At 31.7% G+C, this 23,960-nt stretch overlaps 1 protein-coding gene and 1 long non-coding RNA gene across 2 annotated transcripts in view; one reads left to right on the top strand and one right to left on the bottom strand.

Moving 5' to 3' along the window:
• The window catches only part of LOC118184979 (neprilysin-2-like), a 225,052-nt gene that overhangs the window by 64,007 nt on the left and 137,085 nt on the right, over positions 1 to 23,960 (bottom strand). Inside the window, exons 5-9 of the mRNA XM_085821590.1 lie at positions 18,686 to 18,769; positions 14,491 to 14,702; positions 9,476 to 9,655; positions 8,919 to 9,005; positions 4,575 to 4,699 (exon numbers count right to left, since the gene is read on the bottom strand). Coding sequence (XP_085677716.1) covers positions 4,575 to 4,699; positions 8,919 to 9,005; positions 9,476 to 9,655; positions 14,491 to 14,702; positions 18,686 to 18,769 — 688 coding nt within the window. The remainder of the gene's footprint in view (positions 1 to 4,574; positions 4,700 to 8,918; positions 9,006 to 9,475; positions 9,656 to 14,490; positions 14,703 to 18,685; positions 18,770 to 23,960) is intronic.
• Positions 12,500 to 23,960, top strand: part of LOC118184980 (uncharacterized) — a 118,654-nt gene continuing 107,193 nt past the window's right edge. Inside the window, exon 1 of the long non-coding RNA XR_004757515.2 lies at positions 12,500 to 12,888. This is a non-coding gene — a long non-coding RNA (uncharacterized LOC118184980). The remainder of the gene's footprint in view (positions 12,889 to 23,960) is intronic.

Below are 23,960 nucleotides of genomic sequence, written 5' to 3'. Positions count from 1 at the left end.
TACCAGCTAGAAGCTCAGTGAAACGGAGGCAAACTAACTTGGATGGTGGAGCGTGAAGATGATAATAAAATAGAGAAATTAAGTACTGTTCTGATGGAAAGAACTGCAAGTTTATTGTGCCAAATAAATTAATAATTTCAGTGAATCTTCGAAAGAAAATTGAAAGGAGCCACCTATGAGATCCTTTCACTGCAATACTTAGCTTTCAAAGGAATACATTAAGGTTTAACTGCTACACGTGAATGCGTACTTTTCTCTTTATTAACTTATATCTGGGATAGCCGACGTGGGACTTTGAAAAGTAAATATTTGAGTGTGTATGAGCATATCTTCAATGTTTATTAATTTTATCGTAACATAAATATGGACCGTAAGATCAGTAAACAAATGAATATACAAAAGTCGACCCCGGAAACGGATTTCAAACATGAATGTTATAAGGTATTTTATGTTAATTAACCCATCATTATGATTTAAATCTTTTATAATAATTTTTTCTTTACGTAGTTCTCATCAGAGTAAATGTTAGTTGTTTGAGTGTTTATTAAAGGGTTTTGAATGTTTTAATGCTAGAGCTTCCGTCAGTCTCACCTGCAAGTTACGTCCTCTCAATCAGCTCTGACAGAAATTGTTCCCGCTTTAGCCATTCTGCAAGCAACGTTAAACATGGGCCGTTGGAACATTTGAGCCGGCTTTAGTAGACCCATTGTGTATAGTCTCCGACTACATTGCTTAAATCTGAATTTTAACTTATATTATTTTAAATACTCATAAATGGCCGAGACTTTTGTACGCACAATCGGTGCTTTCTGTTTAATTTACAAGTTTAATAGAAAGGTTATTTTAGCCTTCTCGGGACTTAATCAATAATCATCTTAATTGAGACTGGAGCAATAGATCACTTGTCAGATTAGTAGTGTCTGAACACATTGATTTAAATTCTACACAGTTAAAACCCTGAAAAGTTACTATTAACTCTTTTAAAACAACCAAGGAACTGATTTTGTGCACAAATCCAGTAATGTGTCGTCCTGTGTACTATAGGATAGTGGTATAAAAATTTTGAGGCACTCTTAAAATCGATTAAAAAGACGCTTGAAAATTAGACCAGCTCAGTTTTGACCATTATTTGGATACTTAAGTTCAGTTTTTTAAGAAACAATAAAAATATGGATGATTCATTAGCTACACCAAAATGGAACTTACGCAGCAATTGAAATATGCACATCGAAAAAGAACTAATTTAATAATATTCTACCTTAACATTTAATTTGCATAAAGTGTTAGCTTTAAAAAATATCTCAGATTTATCTCACTCTTATCCGAGATGCTTTTTATATGTACTGGATTACTGTAAATCTATTTTTTCACTTTTATCATTTGCTTTAGAAAGATGTTCTTTTCTCAAGCTTTCTTGTTAGCAATAATAATTATAAAATATTGTATACATATAACGAAAAAAAAAAAAAAAAACGTTAAAGTAAAGTGTTAATACAGTCATTGTCCGTGTTACTGATGTAAACTAATGGTCAAATTTACCCGCATTATGATGATGCTTTTTGATTATTCTTACTTGCTTTAAATTTATTTCTTCAGCACACTCTTTTATTAGGAAGGTCATCAGTTCCTATGAAAGATATAGTTTTCTTTCTTTCCAGCTTGTCTTTATTCATTTGCAGGATGATAATATCAATCAATCGTTTCCCCCTTTTATTACACAGAAATTACGTAAAATATTTTTCAAAGGATAGAATAATAATTGTCGACACAAAACAAGATTTCTCGAAATTTGAAAGAAAGTTATTTCTATTCACGAGAAAGATACATAAAGTACCACCTTTGCAATGAATAAAAAATAAGCTTTCTATTCACAAAAGTTACAATGTATAACCTCTCTGCATAAAAAGTTTCGCAGCAAAGTGCCTCAAAACAGGTTTTAATGCATTTCAAAAAAGCTTATTGTCCCAACAATACTTTTGCAACTACAGACGCAGCTGCCGTTTTTGCATGCTGTATTGAACCTTACCAGTAAAAGGGATTCTGATCAATATTTTTCTAACGGAGAAGAATCATTGTTTATTTTGAAAGATTAAAACGGGACATTATTATTGTTATTATTGCAGTTATTGTTTTCGAACTTAATTTGAGTTCCCTAATTTTCTCATTCTGATAGTTTTACAGATATACTATTTTCAAATAGTTTTTCTCTATTCTATACTATTTTCTAATATATTCTCTCAAATTTAGAATGCTCTTTTATTAGCTTACTCTCAAAGAATCTTTCGATTGTTGAATTAATAATACCTCTAAGAAATGAAAATGATAGCTTAATTGTGTTTGGAAATTTTGCTAAATAGAATTTAAAATAAAATTTAAAACAAAAATTATAATATAAAAAAATCTGAACGGTTTCAGATTTTAAATTACGTCCAAAGGGGCGTTTTTTTAACATTTTGTCTGTTACCTTTATTTATTAAATATCATGTTCCTCGCACTTAAACCATAAAATTCAGTTCAAGAGCAATATCGTAAATAAATTTAAAATGAGCATATCTTTAGAATTTCCGATACACAGTCTCGCGAGCCGGAGATAAAAATGTTTTTTTTTTTTTCTGTACAACGTTGATATTGCTCGCCTTGAAATTGTTAAATTTGTTAATCAAAAATTCGTTAAAGTTTTACAAAATATGAAATCGATAATAACACAAATTCCAAATCTCAAATGTGGGCTTTCAGATACCCATATTCGCAATAAGATTACGTCATTCAAGATTGGATGGCTCTAGGTACTGTTGTTTTATCACAATGCGAGAAACATACATACATTTATGCAGATTCTTCATTATTTAATTTCTTCAAATATAATACAGGGCGATAATATTTGGTGGCAACAGTTTGTAAAGTGAAACAGACATTCAGAGTGATTCGACGCAAAATGCCAAAACGAAATGAATAGTCCTTCTGCGAAAATTACTCCTTTGAACTAATAATTTTTTTAATAATTTAACAATATTTGTTTTACTAATTTAACATTTCTTTATTTATTTGGCTTTTAATTTTTTTTGCTTTTCCTTTTATTTAGACTTAACTTATTTAGACAAATCACAGCAGCTGAAGGTACTGGAGGTGAGTGCGAAGTTTTCATCCTTTCGAAAAATAGTTCAGAAATGATCGTCTGATCTTTTACAAAATGTTGCATCTGCATAGCTATGGACGGAACTGAAGAAGATATTAATGATGAAATGATAGACGATGCCATTCACTCGGATTTGCTTGTAGCAGACAGAGGCTTTCAAGAATTGCTAGAAAAATCCGAGTCGGCTACTTATGAGTTGATTAATGTATATTAGGATTAATAAAATAACTATAGCATTTTTCACTTAATTTCAATTATTTTAATTATTAATATTTTTAGGGATTAGTTTTTCGATCGAATTATTTGTAAACCATTTTAAATTCGTACATAAACCAAACCTCAAACTTCAATAGAAATGAAACATTTGCTAAAATTCTGGATTTATACACAGGGAATACACGATGATTATAGCTACAAATAATGTTGCACAAAAAGCTTTCAGATTTTGTAATACGCCCAAAGGGGCGTTTTTTAACGTTTTGTGTGTTATCTTTATTTATTAAATATCATGTTCTTCGCACGTAAACCACATAAAATTCAATTAACCAGTAATATCACAAAATATTTAAAAACAGCATATCTTTAGAATTTCCGATAAACAGTCTCGCGCGCTGGAAATAAAAGGGTTTGTCCGTACAGTGTTGGCATTACTAGTTTTGAAGTCGCTGAGTTTGTTAATCAAAAATTCGTGAAGAGTTTTACAAAATTTGAAATAAATAATAAAACAAATTCGAAATTGAAAATTCGGGCTTCCAAGTGCCCATGAAACATGCATTCATGCAGATTCTTCCTTATTTAGTTTCTTTAAATAAAATACATGGCGATAATATTTGATGACAATAGTTTGAAAAGAGAGTGAATGCAGAAAGTGAAACGACGTAAAATGCCGTTTTGAGACAAATAGCTCTTTGGGTTTAACGCTCCTTTGGGCTAATAATGTTATACGAAGATTTTTAAATAAAGAAAAAGTAATTCAGGAAATTAGGTAAGAAATTTCAGTAGAAGTCTAATGTTAGGAACGTTATCTTTCTGGAAGGTTCAAGTTGACGTGCTAAGATTGCTGATGATTAAATTATCAAATTAGTATTGATAATAAATAGCGTAAACAGTTTCTTAGTCATTAGCCAAGTACTAGAGAGGGTAGAATCAGCTTATAAGGAATTTAGGTAATTAAAATTTTTGAATTTCAGTTTAAAAAGGAAAGCGTGTCACTTAATGCTCATGTAATACTGATTTACCTTTAGAAAAATAAAATAAATAAAAACTAAACTATATATAATTATTAAATCTTAATAAGTTACCAGTTGGTGGAACAATAATCAAATCCATGATTTTCATCTTTGTAGGGGGGGGGGAAAGGTCACATTTTAAAAGTGAAATAAACTGCAATATTGTAAGCTTATATGCTGTTTAAATTTTTAGCTTTTACTAAAATTACCTTTTATCCGTGGATACCAACAATTTTTCCAAGTTTTGAACGTAATCTGGCACAATAACAATGACTTCCTCGGATCGAGAAATATTATTCATAAGCAGCTTGTTGAAATATCTATCCCAGTTTATCTGAAAAAATTAAAATTCTAAGTTAACAAATCACTATATATTTCTTAAAAATAATTTTGTACCCATTTAACAAACGTGAATGATACAAAATATTAAAAAATATACCTTCATTAAATCTACTTCTGAAAGGGATCAAATTGAACGTAATGTAAAGCGATGCATATTTTATCATAACAGATATAGATCGATCGAACTGTATTGGGTTATCCAGAAAATGTTGCAGTTTTTTAACGATAAATACGAACGAAGCAGTCCAAATATATGAAAGTTTCATCGAATCACCATTTTGTTTTATGACATTTTGTTATTTCTCCTGAAGATGGCAAATTCCCTTTTTTACTAAGTCATTAGGCTTATTCTTAGAGAAGATATCACGGTCGGTGCTGTTTGGCGATCTCTAAAGAAGTGAATTCCAGGTTTTTTAGAGAATTTTGTAGTGAAATGAAAATCCGAGGAGGCAAGGTCTGGTAAATATGGGGATTGATGCAAAACGTCCAGCCACACTTAATGAATTTCTGCCTGTTGCAATTGGCCGCATCAAACGTATACACACACATATATACATATGCAGGGTAAAAGAGTTATGTTTCCACTCTTTTGGCCAGCTCGGTGAGCTCAGTGTTTTTATTCTCATATATTGGTAAATTGTGCATGTTTTGCTTTAAATGTGGTTCAATTATGTTGTTCTTATGTTCCGGTTAATATTTTTATACCTTTAGTTAAACTGCAGATTAACTAATCAATAATCAACCTTCAGGCAATAGCTGTAAACAGTTTAAAAGCAACAGTTCAGGCAACAGTTTAAAAGTAAGTGGCGCTAGGCCTAACGAAGTCACTATTTGTTTACATTTGAAACCCTTAGCAGAATAGCGAATTGGACAGTTTGTGTAACTTCAGTGTCTTTTTGCCCAGTGGGATCAAAAGTTAACTTTCAGTTTTGTGCACCGAAAATTGTGTCTTCAGTCCTTTGGCCGAATTGTTTGTTTTCCTATACAAACTCTAATTTTCATTGTAAAAATTGTTTCTAAACTATTTTTAGCTGTATTTGGTGTTCTAGGTTTTTTTTTTTCGGTGCACAAAATTGAAAGTTAACATCTGGTCCCACTGGTAAAAAGACACGGAATTTGGTGCACCAATCGACTTAGTTCGCTATAGTACTAAGAGCTTCAAATGTAAACAAATAGCCGCTACATTACGCCTAGCGACATTTAAACTTATAAATTATTGATAATTCTAAAATAATTGCATACAGATTAACTAAGGGCCATAAAAACCTTAACCAGAACATAAGGATAACATTTTAAAGCAAAAAATGCACAATTTATCAACATATAAGAATTAAAAACAAAACAAAAGCTGAACTCACTGATCTGGAGAACATGGTGGGAATATATATATATTTTGTGATGCAGATGGCAACTGAAAAGGTAGGTCTACAACTAAATGTTATGCAGTTCCATATACAAAAGTTGTATGTATACTCGTTTTTGAATTATGCGACATCCATATGTATGTATGTTCAGACGTTAAGAAAAACATTTCTTCTAAATCCATTTTAAAATTCATTTTGGAGAAAAAGAGTCCTTTATTGTGTCCGTACGTACATATATCACAAAAGAAAATCATTAAAATAGCTTCGACAATAGTCAAAATTGATATTTTCGTTGAAATATTTATGATACCAGAAAATTTCCCGACTACACGTTTTCCTTTATTTCGTAAAAGAAAGTAGAAAGTGTTTTCAAATTATTTTTTCTTATTTATTAATATAAAAAGTGAGTTACTATGCATAATTTATAAAATAATTAATCTAAATTCTCCTCCATTGTGTTTCTATTTGAGAACACAATACAGTAGAGCCTTGACATGCGAGCACCTCTTTATACGAGAAATTCGAGATATGAGGAAAGTATGAGCGAAAATTTATGTCTCTAAATACGAACATTGATTAGAGTAACGAGCAATGAGCCAGGCTGTTGGTATGCGTGGAGATGTGTAGCGCTATTTCCCGATCCAGCTCGACTCGAGGAATCCCCTCTTCAGATCACTCAGTGTTCATTGCTTGTGAGTTAATTGTATTTTTACATTAAATGTGAAAATAATTATTCACGATGCCTCCCGAAAAGATTGTTGCCTCAGATAGTGCTGCAAAGAAAACAAAGGAAGCTATGGCCATTGAAATTAAGAAAGAAATCATAGATAAACATAAGCGGGGCGTAAGAGTGACGGAATTGGAGAAGACTTACGGCCGTTCGATATCGACGATCTGTACTATTCTGAACAAGGAGGAAGAAATTAAGAAACTTGATATCGCCAAAAGAGTTACCGTTACTTCGGAGTACCTTCCAAAACTCTTAGTAGATGTTGAGAAGCTATTGTTGGTGTGCATTAAGGAGAAGCAGTTAAAAGGTGATTCTGTGTCGGAAGCTATCATAAAGGTAAACTATGGTTATATTATTTACCACTGTTATTTATTAGAAAAACTGATTTTTATGTTGATATTTTTGGAGTGCGGAAAGGATTAACTGGATTTCCATTATTTTCAAAGGGGAAGTTTGTTTCTAGATACAATAAATTCGCTATACGAGCTCAATGCTGAAACAAATTAAACTCGTATCTCGAGGTTCCACTGGTAAATGGTTGAAGGTACTGCCGCCTGACAATGTTGCTTTTTAGCAGCACGTTGTACCTTGCAAGGAAAACACACTACAGTTAGTAAAATAACATGTAGCTTTATTCTAATGAATGTTTAACCTAAGCCAGTTTCAAAATTTTTAAAATTTAATTACGATATATATTAATAATGATAAAAATAAAATTAAAATAAATGTTACAGATGAAAAATAAAATGTAAAATACCTAAATAAAGGAATGTAAAATGTAAAAAATGAAGGTAGAAAGTAAAATATGGCATGCCGTATAAAATAGCAGAGAAGTTTATGGTTACAAAAATAATTTTGGACGAATTTTTGCTTTGGAAGAAATTCCTCAAATTAAGAGAATTTCATAGAAGGTTCCTGTATTAAATTTTGATGATGTAGTAAGCTTTTATTTTAATTTAATAATTGATAAGAAACTGATCAAATTTTTTAATATTGTTACAGATAATTCAAGAGGCCTCGCTTTTAGGCAGAATAAATTGATTATTTATAAGAATAAGTTTTAAAGAAAAATTTACATCATTATCATATTTTAATTCTAAAGTTACGGCTTATAATCTTTTTGAATTTTTGATTATGTATGAATTCATGAAAACAGGCTTTTATTAATGAAACAGCATACTTAAGGTATGAGTTTGCGCTAAGGTTAAATATTGTTGAGTGATATATGTTTGTCGATATATCTTTAAACACTCACTTCAGATAAGCAGGAATAAACCAATGATTTATTAGAACGATTCGCGAAACACTACAAAATAAATAGCTGTAAACAACTTAAGGAGAACTCAAATGTTAAGCAATTACTCCTTAGCGCATGAAAATTGTCATAAATTCCCAAAATTATTCACAGAATAAACTCTAAATAACAGTCTAGATAGCGTTTTCATATAACAAATCTCACAGTTGATTAACAGCAACAACTCGCTGTTGGAGCTGCATTTATATAGCGTAACAATGGCATGCATGGGTTTCTGGAAGCTTCGAAAAAATCGGTCGCCAAGGCCGGCGAGGAGTGTATTTGCCTATATCTTGCATCCTACTCGAGCTATTTGTACATTTTAAACGTTGCTACCATAAGAATTGAAGGATCTTCAACTCTGTTACAAGAAACAGACACTTATGTATAAGACATGCGATCACACGAACGAAATATACCCTATATGCAACAAATAAATAAATAAATCAACAAACAATATTACAAAAATACATAAAAAAATAAAGATGCAATAAAATTAATTTAAACACGTACAGGATTTACAACAACGTATATATTTATATATATACAATGATAAAAATAAAATTATTTTTAAAGAGTATTCTTTAGATTCAAGAAAAACGTTTATTCCATTTCACACATGCACACGTTTTCCCATTGTGCGAAATCATGTCATTAAAAAATTAAAAGTAAGATATCATTTTTGTATTACTAAGCTGTTTTCGAATGTGAATATTATGGCTGAAATTATTGCAATTAAGTTAATCAGAGAACTTAATTTGGAAATTCATATTTATATGAAACTTTGATAAAACAAGGCCTATAAAGTTTACTGTGCACTTACATCTGGGGCTAAAGTATAAAGATCCTCCACTGTCATCTTATTATACAATCGGCTGATGTTTCTTCTTTCTTCTCTTGGCACAGAAAACTATAAAAAACATTTAGATTGAAATCTGGTTTGCTCAAAGAAAAATTTAACATATGATTTAAAGGTACAGAACTTAAATAAAACAGACTAATGTTATGAAGAAAATACAATGATTTTCTTTTACATAAAACTCTAGAAAAGTTCATGAAAATCTGAATAAACATTTAACATATTCTCTAAACCTTTACTAATTGAAAATGGCATTTGGAAAGGGATTATAGCTTGAAAATGTGGAGTTAAATTGACTAATTAATTTAGAGTGCAATATCATCAAAATTGTTGAGTTAATAGTTATTTGTTTAATTAATTTAAGGAAAATGAATTTCTTCAATGGCCAAAAAATCTTAATAATACTCTTTCTCTCTTAGTTTATAACATTAAAAACGTTTACTAAGAAATCCAAAAGCATTTAAAAATTATATATTATTGAACTTAATGAAGTTTCTTAGAATAAAATTTAAAAGACGTACATTGGCTATCGAAATTTCAAACAAGAGAGCTTCTTTCATCTCTTTTTCTGCCGTGGTCTTATTCGCCCCGAGTAGAGCTGCGCTGTCCACCATGAGTTGATAATAAGCGCTCACCAGTGGGTCATCAGGTCCTTTCAGAAGGTAGTTGCGATCTGGCATTCCTAAGCTTGCTTGGTCAAGCTGTCTCAAAGAAAAGTAAAAATAATAAAAATAATAATTTCGGTTTTAAGAAGAGGAATAAATTACAAAATTGTACTTTACAGAGTAAGTCAATTGTCACTATGTACTTTATATAGCATAATGATAAATAAGGATAAAAATCACAGTGCTTATTTATTGTATACAAAATATTTAGTACACAAAAATGGAAGACTTCCTATGTGTTTTGGGTTTATACAAATCCTTCTAGCTGACTTTCAGTAACAGAATATGTATATACATTTTTCGTTGAATGAAACAGTCAGTAGCGATTGAGACATCAGACTGGCCAATTAGTTATGATTTGGCACCTCAGTCTTGAGTGTTTTTGATTGAACATGCATTCCAAAGCGGAAAGGAATACATGAACAAAATGCAAATCCAGATTGAATTGGACTGTATTAAGTAATACAAAGTCTACTAAGGATGGATGGATTATTTAGATCATAGCAAAGTATACTATGATTAGTTATCTAAAGGGAACGATGCCTTCACAGAGTACTCTGTACGGAAGCTGGCTTGTATGTAGATCTTCTATGCAGCCACCTCGTTCTTCGGGATTTGACTCTGGATCGAGCTACCAGCGTTCAACTGTCTTACCACTCAGCTACTGGTGCACTCAATGCATTAGAGCTGACTTTGCATACGGCGAAATAAATACTTTCATATAGGATTTATAGAAGAAACTCTCTTATATTTACGTTATATATGAGGAAAACAGTCTTATGCAGCCTATCGTTTTAGCTAACAGAGGAGAACTAAGGACAAACCAGCGATCTTTGGTGGCTTAAGCCACTCAATCACTAATTAGTCGGCCATTTAAGTTCACAGGAGAATTTATTGATCACTATGCACTTCATTGCAATGGAGTGAGGTGCTTAACTAAAATGCTTCGTAAAGCGGAATAATCGGGAAATATACCGAAGAGCAAAATTATTAGAGTGGTACAGAGGAATTGGTGGAGGATATTGTTTTTCGTATCTCTCAGAGTCCAAAAACAATCATTTCGAAAACTGGCACATGCAGAGTTGTCGTTTGATAACACCAAAAGGCTCTGAAAATGCAACTGAAATAATAGCGTTATAGTAGTGCATAAGAGTGTGTACTCACACTTCTTTAAACGTTTTGCATGTTGTAGATACTTCGAGACGTGCATTATCGGTTATGTAAAAATTCTCGAATTCGAAAAATCGGGCGTTTTAGATAAGACGATTTCCATATACTCTGATAAATTCATATATCCTGATATCTGTTCAAGCAGAGCAGTCCAACATCATTTCACATCATTCATATGGAATTCCAGTACACGATACGAAGACTGATATCTAGTGTACGATATCATGAAGGGGCGTAAGTGAGCTCATATTCTTCAAGAATACCATAACCGTTTCCAGCTACAGAGGAAATATTCTTTACTCACTAATGGGCATCGGAATTAGAAAGAAAATTCCTAGTGGCTATTTTTATGAGGATTGCTCTATGACCTGTATAGTTCCCAATTTCAAGACATTTTTAGTCGAAAAGAGACGTTAACTCAAATGAGCTATTAGTCTCGAAATGGGATTTTGCTTTGAGTCACTATAAATGGGTGTGTAACTCTTCAGATTCTTGCCACCAAATATTATCGCTTTTAATTATTTTTTAAGAAATTAAATAATGAAGAATCTGCATGAATTTATGCACGGTTATTATGAAAATGACGGTACCTAGAGCCGTCAAATTTTGAATAACATAATCCTCCACCCCGACATGTGCACATGAAAGCTCGGATTTTCAAATTCGAAATTCTTTTATTATCGTTTCATATTTTATAAAACTTTAACGAATTTTTGATTAATAAACTCAACGATTTGAAAGCGAGCAGTAGCGACACTGCACGGAATAAAATATCTTTGTTTCTTCTTGAGACTGTCTATTGGATATTCTGAAGATATGCTGTTTTTACATATTTTGTGATTTTGCTGTTGAATTGAATTTTATGTGGCGCAGGTGCGATGAAGGTGATATTTAATAAATAAAGTTTATATTTATATATTTAATAATCAGACGTAATAATAAAAAGACAAAAAAGGTTTGCAAGCCATGTTGCTAAAAAAACTGAACATTGATATGATAAACTGAGAAAAGACTGAAAAAAACAGAAAAATGGATTCCAACACTTAAGGCTGCGTCGGAAATTCTAAACGTATACTGGTATGCTGTTTTTAAAATTTTTATAATTTTGTTGTTGAATAATTTTGCTGCTGTTATGTGCGAAGAAAATGATGCAAAATAAAAGCTAAAAATGCAAAAAAGAAAAGGTTAACAGGAGAGAATGCAACAGCAGACTTGTGAGCTGCAGGCTCAGCACTAAAAGAAAGAACTGCGAGAACTAAAAGAACTGTGGACGTAAAAATCCTTAACAAACCCTTATAGGCGAGCGTTAAAATCTGAAAATTTTCAGATTTTTTAAAAATTCATATTATAAAAACAGAGTTATTAAAAAAAGCATATGATCCTCATTTCTGAGGTTTTTGTAAAACTTTGTTTACAAAAACAATCTCAATTACGACTTCAAGAAGCCTTTATCACATTTTTCAGCCACAATCTCCGTTAGATTTGTCACTTTAACAATAAATAAATATAAACGCTTACCACGCTTTACTGCGCAATCATCGTGCAATATTGTGATGGGCAGAACGTTGCGGTTTTTGAGCGTATTTACTTTTCTCCTGCGGTCTGACTTGTCACTTTAACAATAAATAAATATAAACGCTTACCACGCTTTACTGCGCAATCATCGTGCAATATTGTGATGGGCAGAACGTTGCGGTTTTTGAGCGTATTTACTTTTCTCCTGCGGTCTGACTTGTCACTTTAACAATAAATAAATATAAACGCTTACCACGCTTTACTGCGCAATCATCGTGCAATATTGTGATGGGCAGAACGTTGCGGTTTTTGAGCGTGTTTACTTTTCTCCTGCGGTCTGAATGACGCAGATGTACCATCTTGTCCTTCGATAATAGTGAGTGAGACGTCATAACGGCCAGTTAACAAGAGTTTTGTCTCTTGATTCTCGATTATTCTGATTTAACATTATATAACACAGGGGAATGTATGGACAGAGTGTGTAGACTAGACTGGACTGGATTTAATTATTTGAGAAAGCTTTTGGGAAGATGTTTTGATTGCGTGGATCACCGTTTATATACAGTTGGAGGCCATCTATTGCAGTAAGTATTGCATTATTTTGCCAGGCTCACAGTGACGTTAGTATTAATAATCAGTTTATAAATAAATAAATATACACATAAAAATAAAATATAATAATTTATTATATTAAATAATATTTAAAATATATACCGAACATATCTAAATATGCAGTAACATGCTAATTAAGACTTAGAATACGTGCTTGGAAAATAAAGCCCAAGATGAAACCGCTTCAAATAAAGTGATTTTAATGCATAGACAATAAGATTAAGGAAACACGTAACTAGTAGTAGGTAATAGTTGTTTTAATTTAAATTTAATTTTTGTACTGATTTGATAACTATTCAAATAATTTTATGAATAAATTTTATAGTACCTTCTACACTCCTAATGTGTGTATCTGACTGAAGGAAAAAAAAAGAGAAAAATGTATGCCGATTTTTAAAGCTCTATTCTAAATGTATAACGCTATGCTGCTTTTAAAATTTTTGTAATTTTGCTGTCAAATTGTATATGGCGTAAGTGCGAAGAAAATTATGTTTAATAATAAGCTAAAAATACAAAACAAATTATGCTTAATAATAAAGCTAAAAAGACAAAAAAAGTTGTAGTAGTAGTGAGCGTAGCAGCAGGACTGGTAGACTGCGAGCTCACCGAGAGCGTAAAAGACCTTAAACCTTCGGGCGACCGTTAATATCTGAAACATTTCAGATTTAGTTTTCATCATGTTTTCCAAGCATTCAAGAATCGTTTTCAGCTCCTTGGAAAACAAATAATTTTTTAAACAACTAAATAAATAGTTCCATTTCCGTCAGGACTGAAATAGTCTAGCAAATAAGTAACTAAGAGCTCCAGTTTTAGTAGTGTTTATGTTTGATTTGAAATCTAGTTATTCGTTAAGTAGCTCAAAACTAAAAAATTTCGTTCTTTTTGTAATTCTGCTACTTAAACTTAATGTACTACAGTTAGACTTACTTCTTATTTGTTGAAATTGGTCTAACTGATAATGAACTTCCAGGCAAATAAAAAAAAATATCTGCAAAGACAGGAGGTGTGACAACTATTTTATATGGAAATTATCGGGTGACGTAAAGTGAAAACGAACGTAGTGCCATCTTTCAAGTAACAAAGGAAAGGAATTTGAAAAAGGTGAAGTTATTAGAATATTGAAAGTTTTAGAAGCAACTATATGGAGTTTAATATCATTAAATAAAATTCTTCGACAGATGGCGCTGCGCCCGCTTTGTCGTTGCTCCGCCCATTGAGTTCCATATATCGGTTATTACTTCTCCCGCCTTTGCAAAAATGCTTTTGCTCCTGAAGAAGAGGAACCTATGTCTTATCATCCTCCAAACAGGCAGACTTTTATTTAAAATATGCGAGAATATAAGAGTTATTTTATATCTAATCTCAAATTTTATATGTATGTCTCATTCTTTAAGTAAGAGTACCCGTAATAGAGAACATTAAGGCAAAACATGATTTTCAAATTAAATGACTCCAGATCAAAAGAAAAACGAGCGACCTGTTTTCTGGAAGAGGAAAATCATGCAGTTCATCTATCTCATTTTTTTAATCTTTTGTTCAGTAACAATCAAATTCGAGGTAACAATTACACTTACGTCCACAATATGACGGGTGTTGTTTCGTATATCGGGTCCAATAGAAACGGACAGGAAAATGTTGTGCCCGAAGCCTATCTTTCTTAGAGTAAACAAGGCTTCCATCCAATCGAACTGCGTCACATCCCATTTCTCTCCTTCCACAGCTGGCCATCCACCAAGAGCTTGTACAATTTTGACCAATGGTTCGTTCCCTAGCATTTCGATGTGAGCTGAAATTTTAATTATTTATCAGCATCAATATGAAATTTTATGGAATAATCTCATATTATGCAATACTAAGCAATTTTCTTGCAATATACTGATGGTAACTTTTATTATCTAAATAGAATATTTCTATATTTATACCACTAAGAATGAAGTAGAATATTAAATGTTATATACAGAGTAATTTAAAAGTTATCATACATTTATAAAAAAGTATTTGAGCGATGTTTAAACATAATTACTAATAAAAGCCAGGAAACTTATCAAAACCAAGCTTTTAATAGTGTGAGTCAGTAAAGAAGCTGTACTAATCCCGTTGTCAAAAATCTCTCTCGAATTAGCATTTTTTGTCGTTATTTTAAACATAATTACTAATAAAAGCCAGGAAACTTATCAAAACCAAGCTTTTAATAGTGTGAGTCAGTAAAGAAGCTGTAGTAATCCCGTTGTCAAAAATCTCTCTCGAATTAGCATTTTTTGTCGTTATTTTAAAGTTACTTATTTATATTTCTGCTGAAGCTGACAAATAAAACACACGAGTACAGGACAGATTTAACTTAACATATTAACTAAAGTAAATCAAGAACATGCACACATATAGTAAAGAAATTCACACAGAAATACATAAAATTATAAGGGTCTGTATACGAATTCTGTTTTATAAATTTCTATTTAAAATTACATACCTTAAACAAGGTTAAACCTCCGAATTTTGAATATTGTGATTTTAAACAATCAATGCTTTAGGCTAACTAAATAATACGGTTTGCATAATCCTAACTTCTCAGGTTAGTATTATGCTAACCTGTTATGAAACAGTATTTCTTCTAACATTCAAAAATGGCAAGGATTAGATTTTGTGACATTAAGGATGCCTATAAAGCTGCTTGTTTTAGTAAAAAAGAAATAATGCATAGTCACTCGTTATACAGATATACTTTTATGCTTGTTGGCTAATTATGCAAGTGTATTATTTTAAATGTTTATTCGAAGAACTTGATTCTAAGCTTAAATTTCTTTAGCTAAGGCACAGTTTTTTTATGAAACATTTCTATGCCTGGATTGAGCGATTCTGTAAATACAAAACGCACTTTTTTTCATGCTACCTACAGAAGAAATATTCCAGTGAGTCAATTATTGAAGGAATCAATTATTCCAGTGAGTCAGTTATTGTAAGAAAGAAACGTTTACTACTGCCAATTGCAAATTTAGGCGAAAAACCATTTGTGTTTATTTAAAATAAGTATGCATTACTTTTATTATCAATAAGTATTACACTAATGGATTTTACTGTTATAATTAATAATCACTAAACAAATATTACCATTATAAATATCATACTAATAAGCATTACTATTAGTAATAAATTAATAGTTACTTTTAATAAATTACTATTAATAGTATTATTACTCTTACTTACAATGAAATATTATTACTAATAGTTACTATTAATGGTATTATTACTAATAGTTATTGTTAATAATATTTTTACTAATAAGTATAACTAATTATTAATGTCAATAAGCCGCTTACTTTTGTATATAAATTCTCTTCAACTCCAAAATACAAATTGTTTGTTTTCAGTTATTACGTATTAAAAATCTTAGCACTCTTTTATGCTGTGAAGTTATTACATTTTAGCTTAGCAAATTGACAAATACATTATTTGTGCCTCGTCCATGAATCACATTGCGCTTGATTTATCCTGATATAAACTTCTTGCAAGTCATCGACACATGCGGAAGATAACATTATCCGGTCTTAATCATTCATCATGCGTATTAAGCATGATTTCCCAATCATTTCGACAGTCCTACATGATCAAATATGAGTAATAACATTTCAGTCATTCTGCGCTTATGTTACACGATGATGACTTGGATTTCCTCACATTTAAACAAGTTGAAAATTTTAAAACAAAGTAAACATTGACTCAACATATTCAACATTTGCGAGGCTAATTTTTCCAAAAACAGGGCAAACAATTCTTTTATTTGTATGATTGAAGCTGTTTTACGTAAGATAATTTCCATTTGTTATTTATGCTCTAGTCATTAGTTAACTGAACCGATATAAAATTTGCCTGTATATTCGTGTACTACAGATTTTATTAGAATGCAGTGGAGAGCGTTCAATAAATCCATGTGTAATTTGCTTAATTAATGGATGGTTTACCAATACTTGTAGATCTGAAATATTTATTCTTTATTTAAATGAACATTATATAGCAAAATTAAAGAATAGACAAAAACGCAAAATTCACCAACAAGAGAATTTAGAAGAATAGAAAACAATTCTACCGTTTTCGAAGAAAGGGTGTTTGATAAAATAATAGGGAAAATAACTGACTTTACAAAAACGCTTTTGCATTTACTTAGAGAATGGTACGGGGTTCATATTTTTAAGAAGCACAGATATTCTGCAATCTTATGATTACACCACATATATAGATTTCCGTAAGTTCTTCCCACATTAAATTCTCAATGACGTTGCAAATTAGAGTTTGTTTCTTCAGTGAAATGAAGTTAGTAGTGTTTAAAGTTTTATTGGATGTACGGCTTGTCTACCGTTCTCATCGTCACATATTGAGCGTATATCAGGATGTCCAAACATTTTTGGATGGTTTCCAGCTGGTCACCTTCATATTGATTCATTCTTAAACTCAGCAACACCTTTTCGGTGTTGCTCATCCGATATGCCTGAAATGAGTGCAGACATCTTTTATTTTTACTTCTTTCCTTTCATGTCATCTAGATCTCAAGGCCTTTTTCGCATACAATTACGTGTTGATATACCCCCACAACTGAAAGTCAAATATGTCTGTGCGTTCAGGCAGATCATAATATGAATCCTCAACGGTCAATTCGTTTGTCTCCGAATATCCTACCTAGAAAGTTTCTGAATGCATGAGCAAGATGCGGAGATCTTGGATGCATGAGTATCACGTTAGCTCGAGAAACATACGTCCGATTCGACAAACACCGACCTTCGACATACGACAAACACCGAACCTTCGACACAGTTCGCCCTATACTCACTTTTGGGCTATTCTTCTGGATCTGGAATCTAGTAGGATTTTTCAGTTCCCCAGAATCAGCATTACGCAGGTTCACCTACAAGAACCGTGGAAGACAACCTTATCTGATAGCACAATATTTGTTGGCAGTATAATATCGCGTTGTAGCTGAATGAACATCATTTCTCAGAATTCCTGCCTAGTATATTTCTCTTCTTCATTCCGAAGGCTAAATCACCAAGATGAAGGTGTTTGTGTGAAATGAGTACCATATGTTCTTAAACAGAGTAGGATCTTTAGAGCATTGATTTTTGGTTCCTCGCTTACTCAACAGTCTCTTCGCTTGTTCTCGGAGACCCCTTCATGATAACTCTGGTATAAATCCTGCTTTAGAAACTTTCCCTATCACGTTTTGATGCATTTTAAAACCACGTTTTTTATGTACGCTATTAAGCGTTTGATGCACCATGAATTACGATTTCAACTCTGCAAACCCATTGCACCATTTTCAAAATCTACGCTGTCTTGGAATCTTAGAATTACTTTTAGTTACGGGAGAGTTGTCGTCAAGATTTTAACATTTTGGTGTACGTAAGAGAAGAGGAAGTCAGTCAGAAGCACAGAACATATTTGTACAGTATACGTCAAACAGTTTAAAGTTTGCTCTGCAGTGTTGAACTTTACTTCATGTTATTCGTTATAAAGGCAGAGAGAATTTAAATATGGGAAGGATTTTTGGAAAACCATGTATTATTAACTTTTAAACTCTAACCCCGGGAGGAAGGTACATTTATAGCAGTATATTTTCAAGACACCTTTGCACATCCTGGAACATAGGTCTTATTCTCAAGGTGTTAAATTACAAATTCTGCAAAACATTTTAAGAATCAAGATCTCAAGATGTCCTTAATATGTCCCCAGGTTATGCGTTTTAAACAGGATATTCTTTGAAAATATTAAAAAAATACTTACTAGTATTCATGCAAGCGTCATACATGCTTTTCAGGTTCTGGATATACTGTGGATCTGTTTCTTTGATTCCAGTTTCCACCATGGCTGCAAAAGTAAAAGGAGTTTAAATTATTTAGCAACGAATGTTAACTTTTTAAAATAAAATTAGCAAAATATACTGTATTACAAAATCAGACGCACTTCATGTAACTTCTTCAATTCATTAACAATATCAATGAGTCAAGATTACCAAGACAAATAATTTTTTTTTGCACCGAAGTATAGAGGATATTCACAGCTTCGTTAAACATTTTAAATATTCTCAGCAAGTAATAAAAGCAATCGATGTTAACTAACAAATTTTAATAATATTGAAAATACAGGTAACTTTATTAGGATTTTTTACACCTTTCATGTATTCTCAAAAGGTTACCTTTTACTGATGTGGAATTCAGCTGTGCATAACTGGGAGGAATTACTTATTGAAAACGTGGTTGGTGCTGTGAATGAAAACAGTAACGATTAGCTTTTCTTTCTCATTGTATACTATACAGAGTTATTCTGAATTCTGTGAAGCCTTTTAAAACTTCATATCAAAGAAACCAAATCTCTGCAAGAACCATTTTTTGCAGTTATTTGCGAAAGTATGTCTATCAAAACTTTCCATGAAAGGGAATAGGATTTGCAGGACAAGGCGATAAAGTGCTAATGAGGTGGCCATTTTGTCTCTGAATTTACTCGCATGTGATTTTTTTATGTGGGTGTTTTCTCGAAGGCATCGTCTTCGTGTCTCCAGTTTCCATTAATGACCAATATCTTCGTACCTATATCACCACTGCTGTGTGTCTGGTTGCCTACGATATAATGGCCGTTGATGAAACGGAGTATCACATAGATGTCTTTTGAGCAAAGATGAACATACTAAGCGTATGTGAACAATATCCAAAAATTTTAGAAGGTTTTTGCAGAAGACATTTCTTATGTCAAAACATTATTATTCAAAGCTGTTGAACGTGTCAAATATCCATGCGCTAACAATATTAGTTTTGGTAATTATCGGGGAAAAGGATATGAATGAGGAAATCTTCAGTTCCTGTTTCAAGATGAATTGACCACATCTTGGGAAGTTACACAATACTGAAGAGCAATCTCATGAAGCGCTGTTTTATCCAGAAAGATCTATATTACGGGAATAAACTTAAAAAAAACTGTATATTATGAAAAACACTTTGTTATTTCTAGCACTTAACAATAAAAGCCATTTTAAGACTAATATTCTAATTTAGCGTATACAGTTTCGAAATGTCCCATGCAAGAAAAGGAGAAAATATTAGACAGAGTTGAAACATTTCCCCCCAGCATTCCAATCTTTGAATGATTTCGATATACTGGGCAATTTTCAGTGCACTGAACTTCAGTGCACTTAATTATTTTGCAGATTCTTCCTACAACGCTTTCTCCCAAAAAATCCTTTCACTGTTTGGAGAAGAATTGAAACTTGAGAAACTTTGCGAAGCTTTAAATGTTAGACAAAAACAAACTGATGTACTCATGATAGAAACTCACGAATGTGGAGATTCTACCTTTTCAAAAGTAGTGATATTTGTTGCATGTTTAACGAGCTTCTCCAGGACACGCAAGCCGTTCTTTGTTTAGCATACAAAGTTTTCCCTACTTGACATTCAACAAGTTTTCCAGCTGTTGCTCTCTAGAATTTGAGGTCTCGAGCAAAACAGCATATGACCTTTAAAAATTATCTCTATATGCAAGTAAAGTTTACTTGGGTAAACGTTTCCCCTTGACTCAGAAATGATTGTATTGCAACAGGAGTTAATACTTCACATTCATTAAGATTACTTATACACATTTGTACACTATTTTGTGAAGTATTCCGCTTTCAGACCCCTCAGTAATTGCTGTGGATGTTAGTAGCCAGAGTTGCTTAACCTAAAACTTTACGTTGAGCTAATGTTTAGCACTATTTGGAAAATTAATTGCCAGCATTCCAGCATGATTTGTCAAAATTAGAACATCAAATTAATTAAAATTCTAATATTCTAACATCCTAATAAAATTCTAATATATAGTCTAATAATAATAAAATTATAATATATAATATATTCTAATTAATTAAAATTCGGTACTATTTTCGGTTTTGAGGGCCGTAAAAAATCGCCAAACTATTGTTAATTCTAGTGCTGCCAAAAATAATTGCGGCAACCCTAACGCAAGAAAGGAAGTATAATAGTAAATAACTATTTACGTTTGATGTTTTAATTTAGATGAAAGGTTAATTTCATATAATACGTTTTTATTATTATAATGTATATAAAAAAGGCTAAAGGTGACTGCATAGAAGCATAAGAGTAAATAACTATTTCAGATAATTATTATAATTTATATAAAAATTGCTAAACATAACTGAATGGATGCCTGCATCGCTATTTCGCTACCGAGTTATCGCTAAAGCATAGTTTCATCTCGTTGGTTATTCAAACATAATTTTTTATAATGAATGATGCCTTTTCTTTGAAAAAATTCTTGGTAAAGTGCAAAATCGCCCACTTATTTGTTTGCCGCTTTTTACAAGGGTAAAAAGAATTGGATTTTTATCAATTTTCTTTTTAAGTGAAAATAGGTCGATGTGTACATAGATAAAGTCAAGGGTGTGCGCAGTGTCATTTTTGTGCAATTCTGGGATTTTTTTTTTTTTTTTGAATATAGGTTGATGTGTACATGGATACCGGGTATGTGCAATTCTTAAAAACGCGTCAAGCAGTGGGTGATTCTGCACTTTACTCAAAATTCTATTGCACTCGTCATGGGCAATTCCCAAATTGTTAAATTCATAGGATATCAAAAAAGAATTTAAGATCAAAAAAGGATTTAAAAATTAAACTAGTATTTCAATGGCTTCTTAACAAATATAGAACTATCTAAACTTACGCAATCTGAAATCAGCGCGTACGCTAGATTTGGCGCGCTGTTAACATCCTAATAAAATTCTAATATATAGTCTAATAATAATAAAATTATAATATATAATATATTCTAATTAATTAAAATTCGGTACTATTTTCGGTTTTGAGGGCCGTAAAAAATCGCCAAACTATTGTTAATTCTAGTGCTGCCAAAAATAATTGCGGCAACCCTAACGCAAGAAAGGAAGTATAATAGTAAATAACTATTTACGTTTGATGTTTTAATTTAGATGAAAGGTTAATTTCATATAATACGTTTTTATTATTATAATGTATATAAAAAAGGCTAAAGGTGACTGCATAGAAGCATAAGAGTAAATAACTATTTCAGATAATTATTATAATTTATATAAAAATTGCTAAACATAACTGAATGGATGCCTGCATCGCTATTTCGCTACCGAGTTATCGCTAAAGCATAGTTTCATCTCGTTGGTTATTCAAACATAATTTTTTATAATGAATGATGCCTTTTCTTTGAAAAAATTCTTGGTAAAGTGCAAAATCGCCCACTTATTTGTTTGCCGCTTTTTACAAGGGTAAAAAGAATTGGATTTTTATCAATTTTCTTTTTAAGTGAAAATAGGTCGATGTGTACATAGATAAAGTCAAGGGTGTGCGCAGTGTCATTTTTGTGCAATTCTGGGATTTTTTTTTTTTTTTGAATATAGGTTGATGTGTACATGGATACCGGGTATGTGCAATTCTTAAAAACGCGTCAAGCAGTGGGTGATTCTGCACTTTACTCAAAATTCTATAGCGTTTGCTAGATTTGGCGCTTTTGCGCATACATTGTCGCTGTAATTTTTTACGGTCCTCAAAACGGAATAGTACCTAAAATTCTAATAACTTCGTATACTGCAACTTAACTGCTACGTAACTCAAAAAGTACGAAACCCATAGTTTCCGTAGGTACTTTTCCGTTTCGCCGGCGCAAATCTCGCCAAGCAGACTTTGTTGGCGACAACATACAGTATACACATAAAAAATGTTAATTCTAAGAATTTTTTTTTTATTTTGAAGGCATAAACATTTTAATATGGTTTAAAATTTTGTAAAAAGCCAATAAATAAAGACAATAAATTTGTAAAAAGACATTAATTTAAGAATTTACTATGATTTCATGGTTCAATATCCTGATTCGCCGGTTCGTATCACGTGACCCCAAGTGATCTCATCTCACGTAAACTACGCTACTAAAATCTAATTCGCTCAGTAATTATCTACATTAATTTCAAGTTAAATCTTAATTTGGAATACAAGTTTAAATGCAAGAATTATTTCAATTCGTACGAATAGCTTACTCAGAAATTATGTAAAACCGCAGTGCTTTACTTCGCTAGTGCATTCTCATTAGAATTGATGAATTTAACACTTGATTTCGCCTTCGGATGAGCGGTGTAATTGCGTTCTAATTGACTTAGAACCTAATTGACTTAGAACTAATTGACTTATTACCGTGAATTGTCTTAGGGGATAGAATTTAAATATCGTGTAAAAATTCTATATTATTGTATGCCAGTATTGAAAGAAACAATCTGATAAGAAATGGCTTCAACTTGTTTTGAAACTGAGGCGTAAAAGGTTACCAACAAAGATATTCCATCTGGCATCAGTTAAACCATTATTGGCGACTTTATCGTTTGCGCCGTCAAAACGGAAAAGTACCTTTCCGTATTTAGGAAAAAGTAAACTCATCTCGCTGTTGCATTTCATAGGTCAACTACGAGAAGCGTGCTGAACCGCTTTTGAGTGCGTGGGAATATTGCCGTATAGGAATAAAAAGTAAATCAGGAAAGGAAATTGTTTTGTTTGGCGTCGGAAAGCTGAAAGATCAAGAAATGGTGTTCAAACTATTGACGTTGAACAATAGGAATTGACGTTGAACAATAGTCTTTAGTCAACCAAAGTTCTTGTTGGTTGAAATTTAAATAGTATAGCTATAAAAAAGATATCTTGTTTTTTAAGCTGTAAATTGACTATTGCATAGCACAGCAAAAAATTGTGAAAGCAAAAATGAATTTTCAAAATGACAGTTTATATTTACACTTAACATATTTTAAGACATTTAGATTTCAAATCTGCAAGAAGTGAAAAGAACTTTAACAACTGATAACATCTTCTTGTCTGCTTTAAATAATATTTCAGAATCATAGGAAACTATAAAAACTCCATTCAACAAAATTTCAGTCACTTAAATTTGACTCTAATCTTAACAATAAATTTAAAAAAATTAGTATCATTCTAAGAATAAACCTATTTTTGATATATTAAACATTCAGAAATTCGTTATTACCATTTTCTAATTTTGCGTT

Source organism: Stegodyphus dumicola, chromosome 8, assembly GCF_044657685.1.
Source record: "Stegodyphus dumicola isolate Sdum_Otavi_A_Nest chromosome 8, ASM4465768v1".
Lineage (NCBI taxonomy): Eukaryota > Metazoa > Arthropoda > Arachnida > Araneae > Eresidae > Stegodyphus > Stegodyphus dumicola.
Note: the sequence above shows the minus strand (reverse complement) of the source record. Positions and strands in the feature narration are given on the sequence as shown.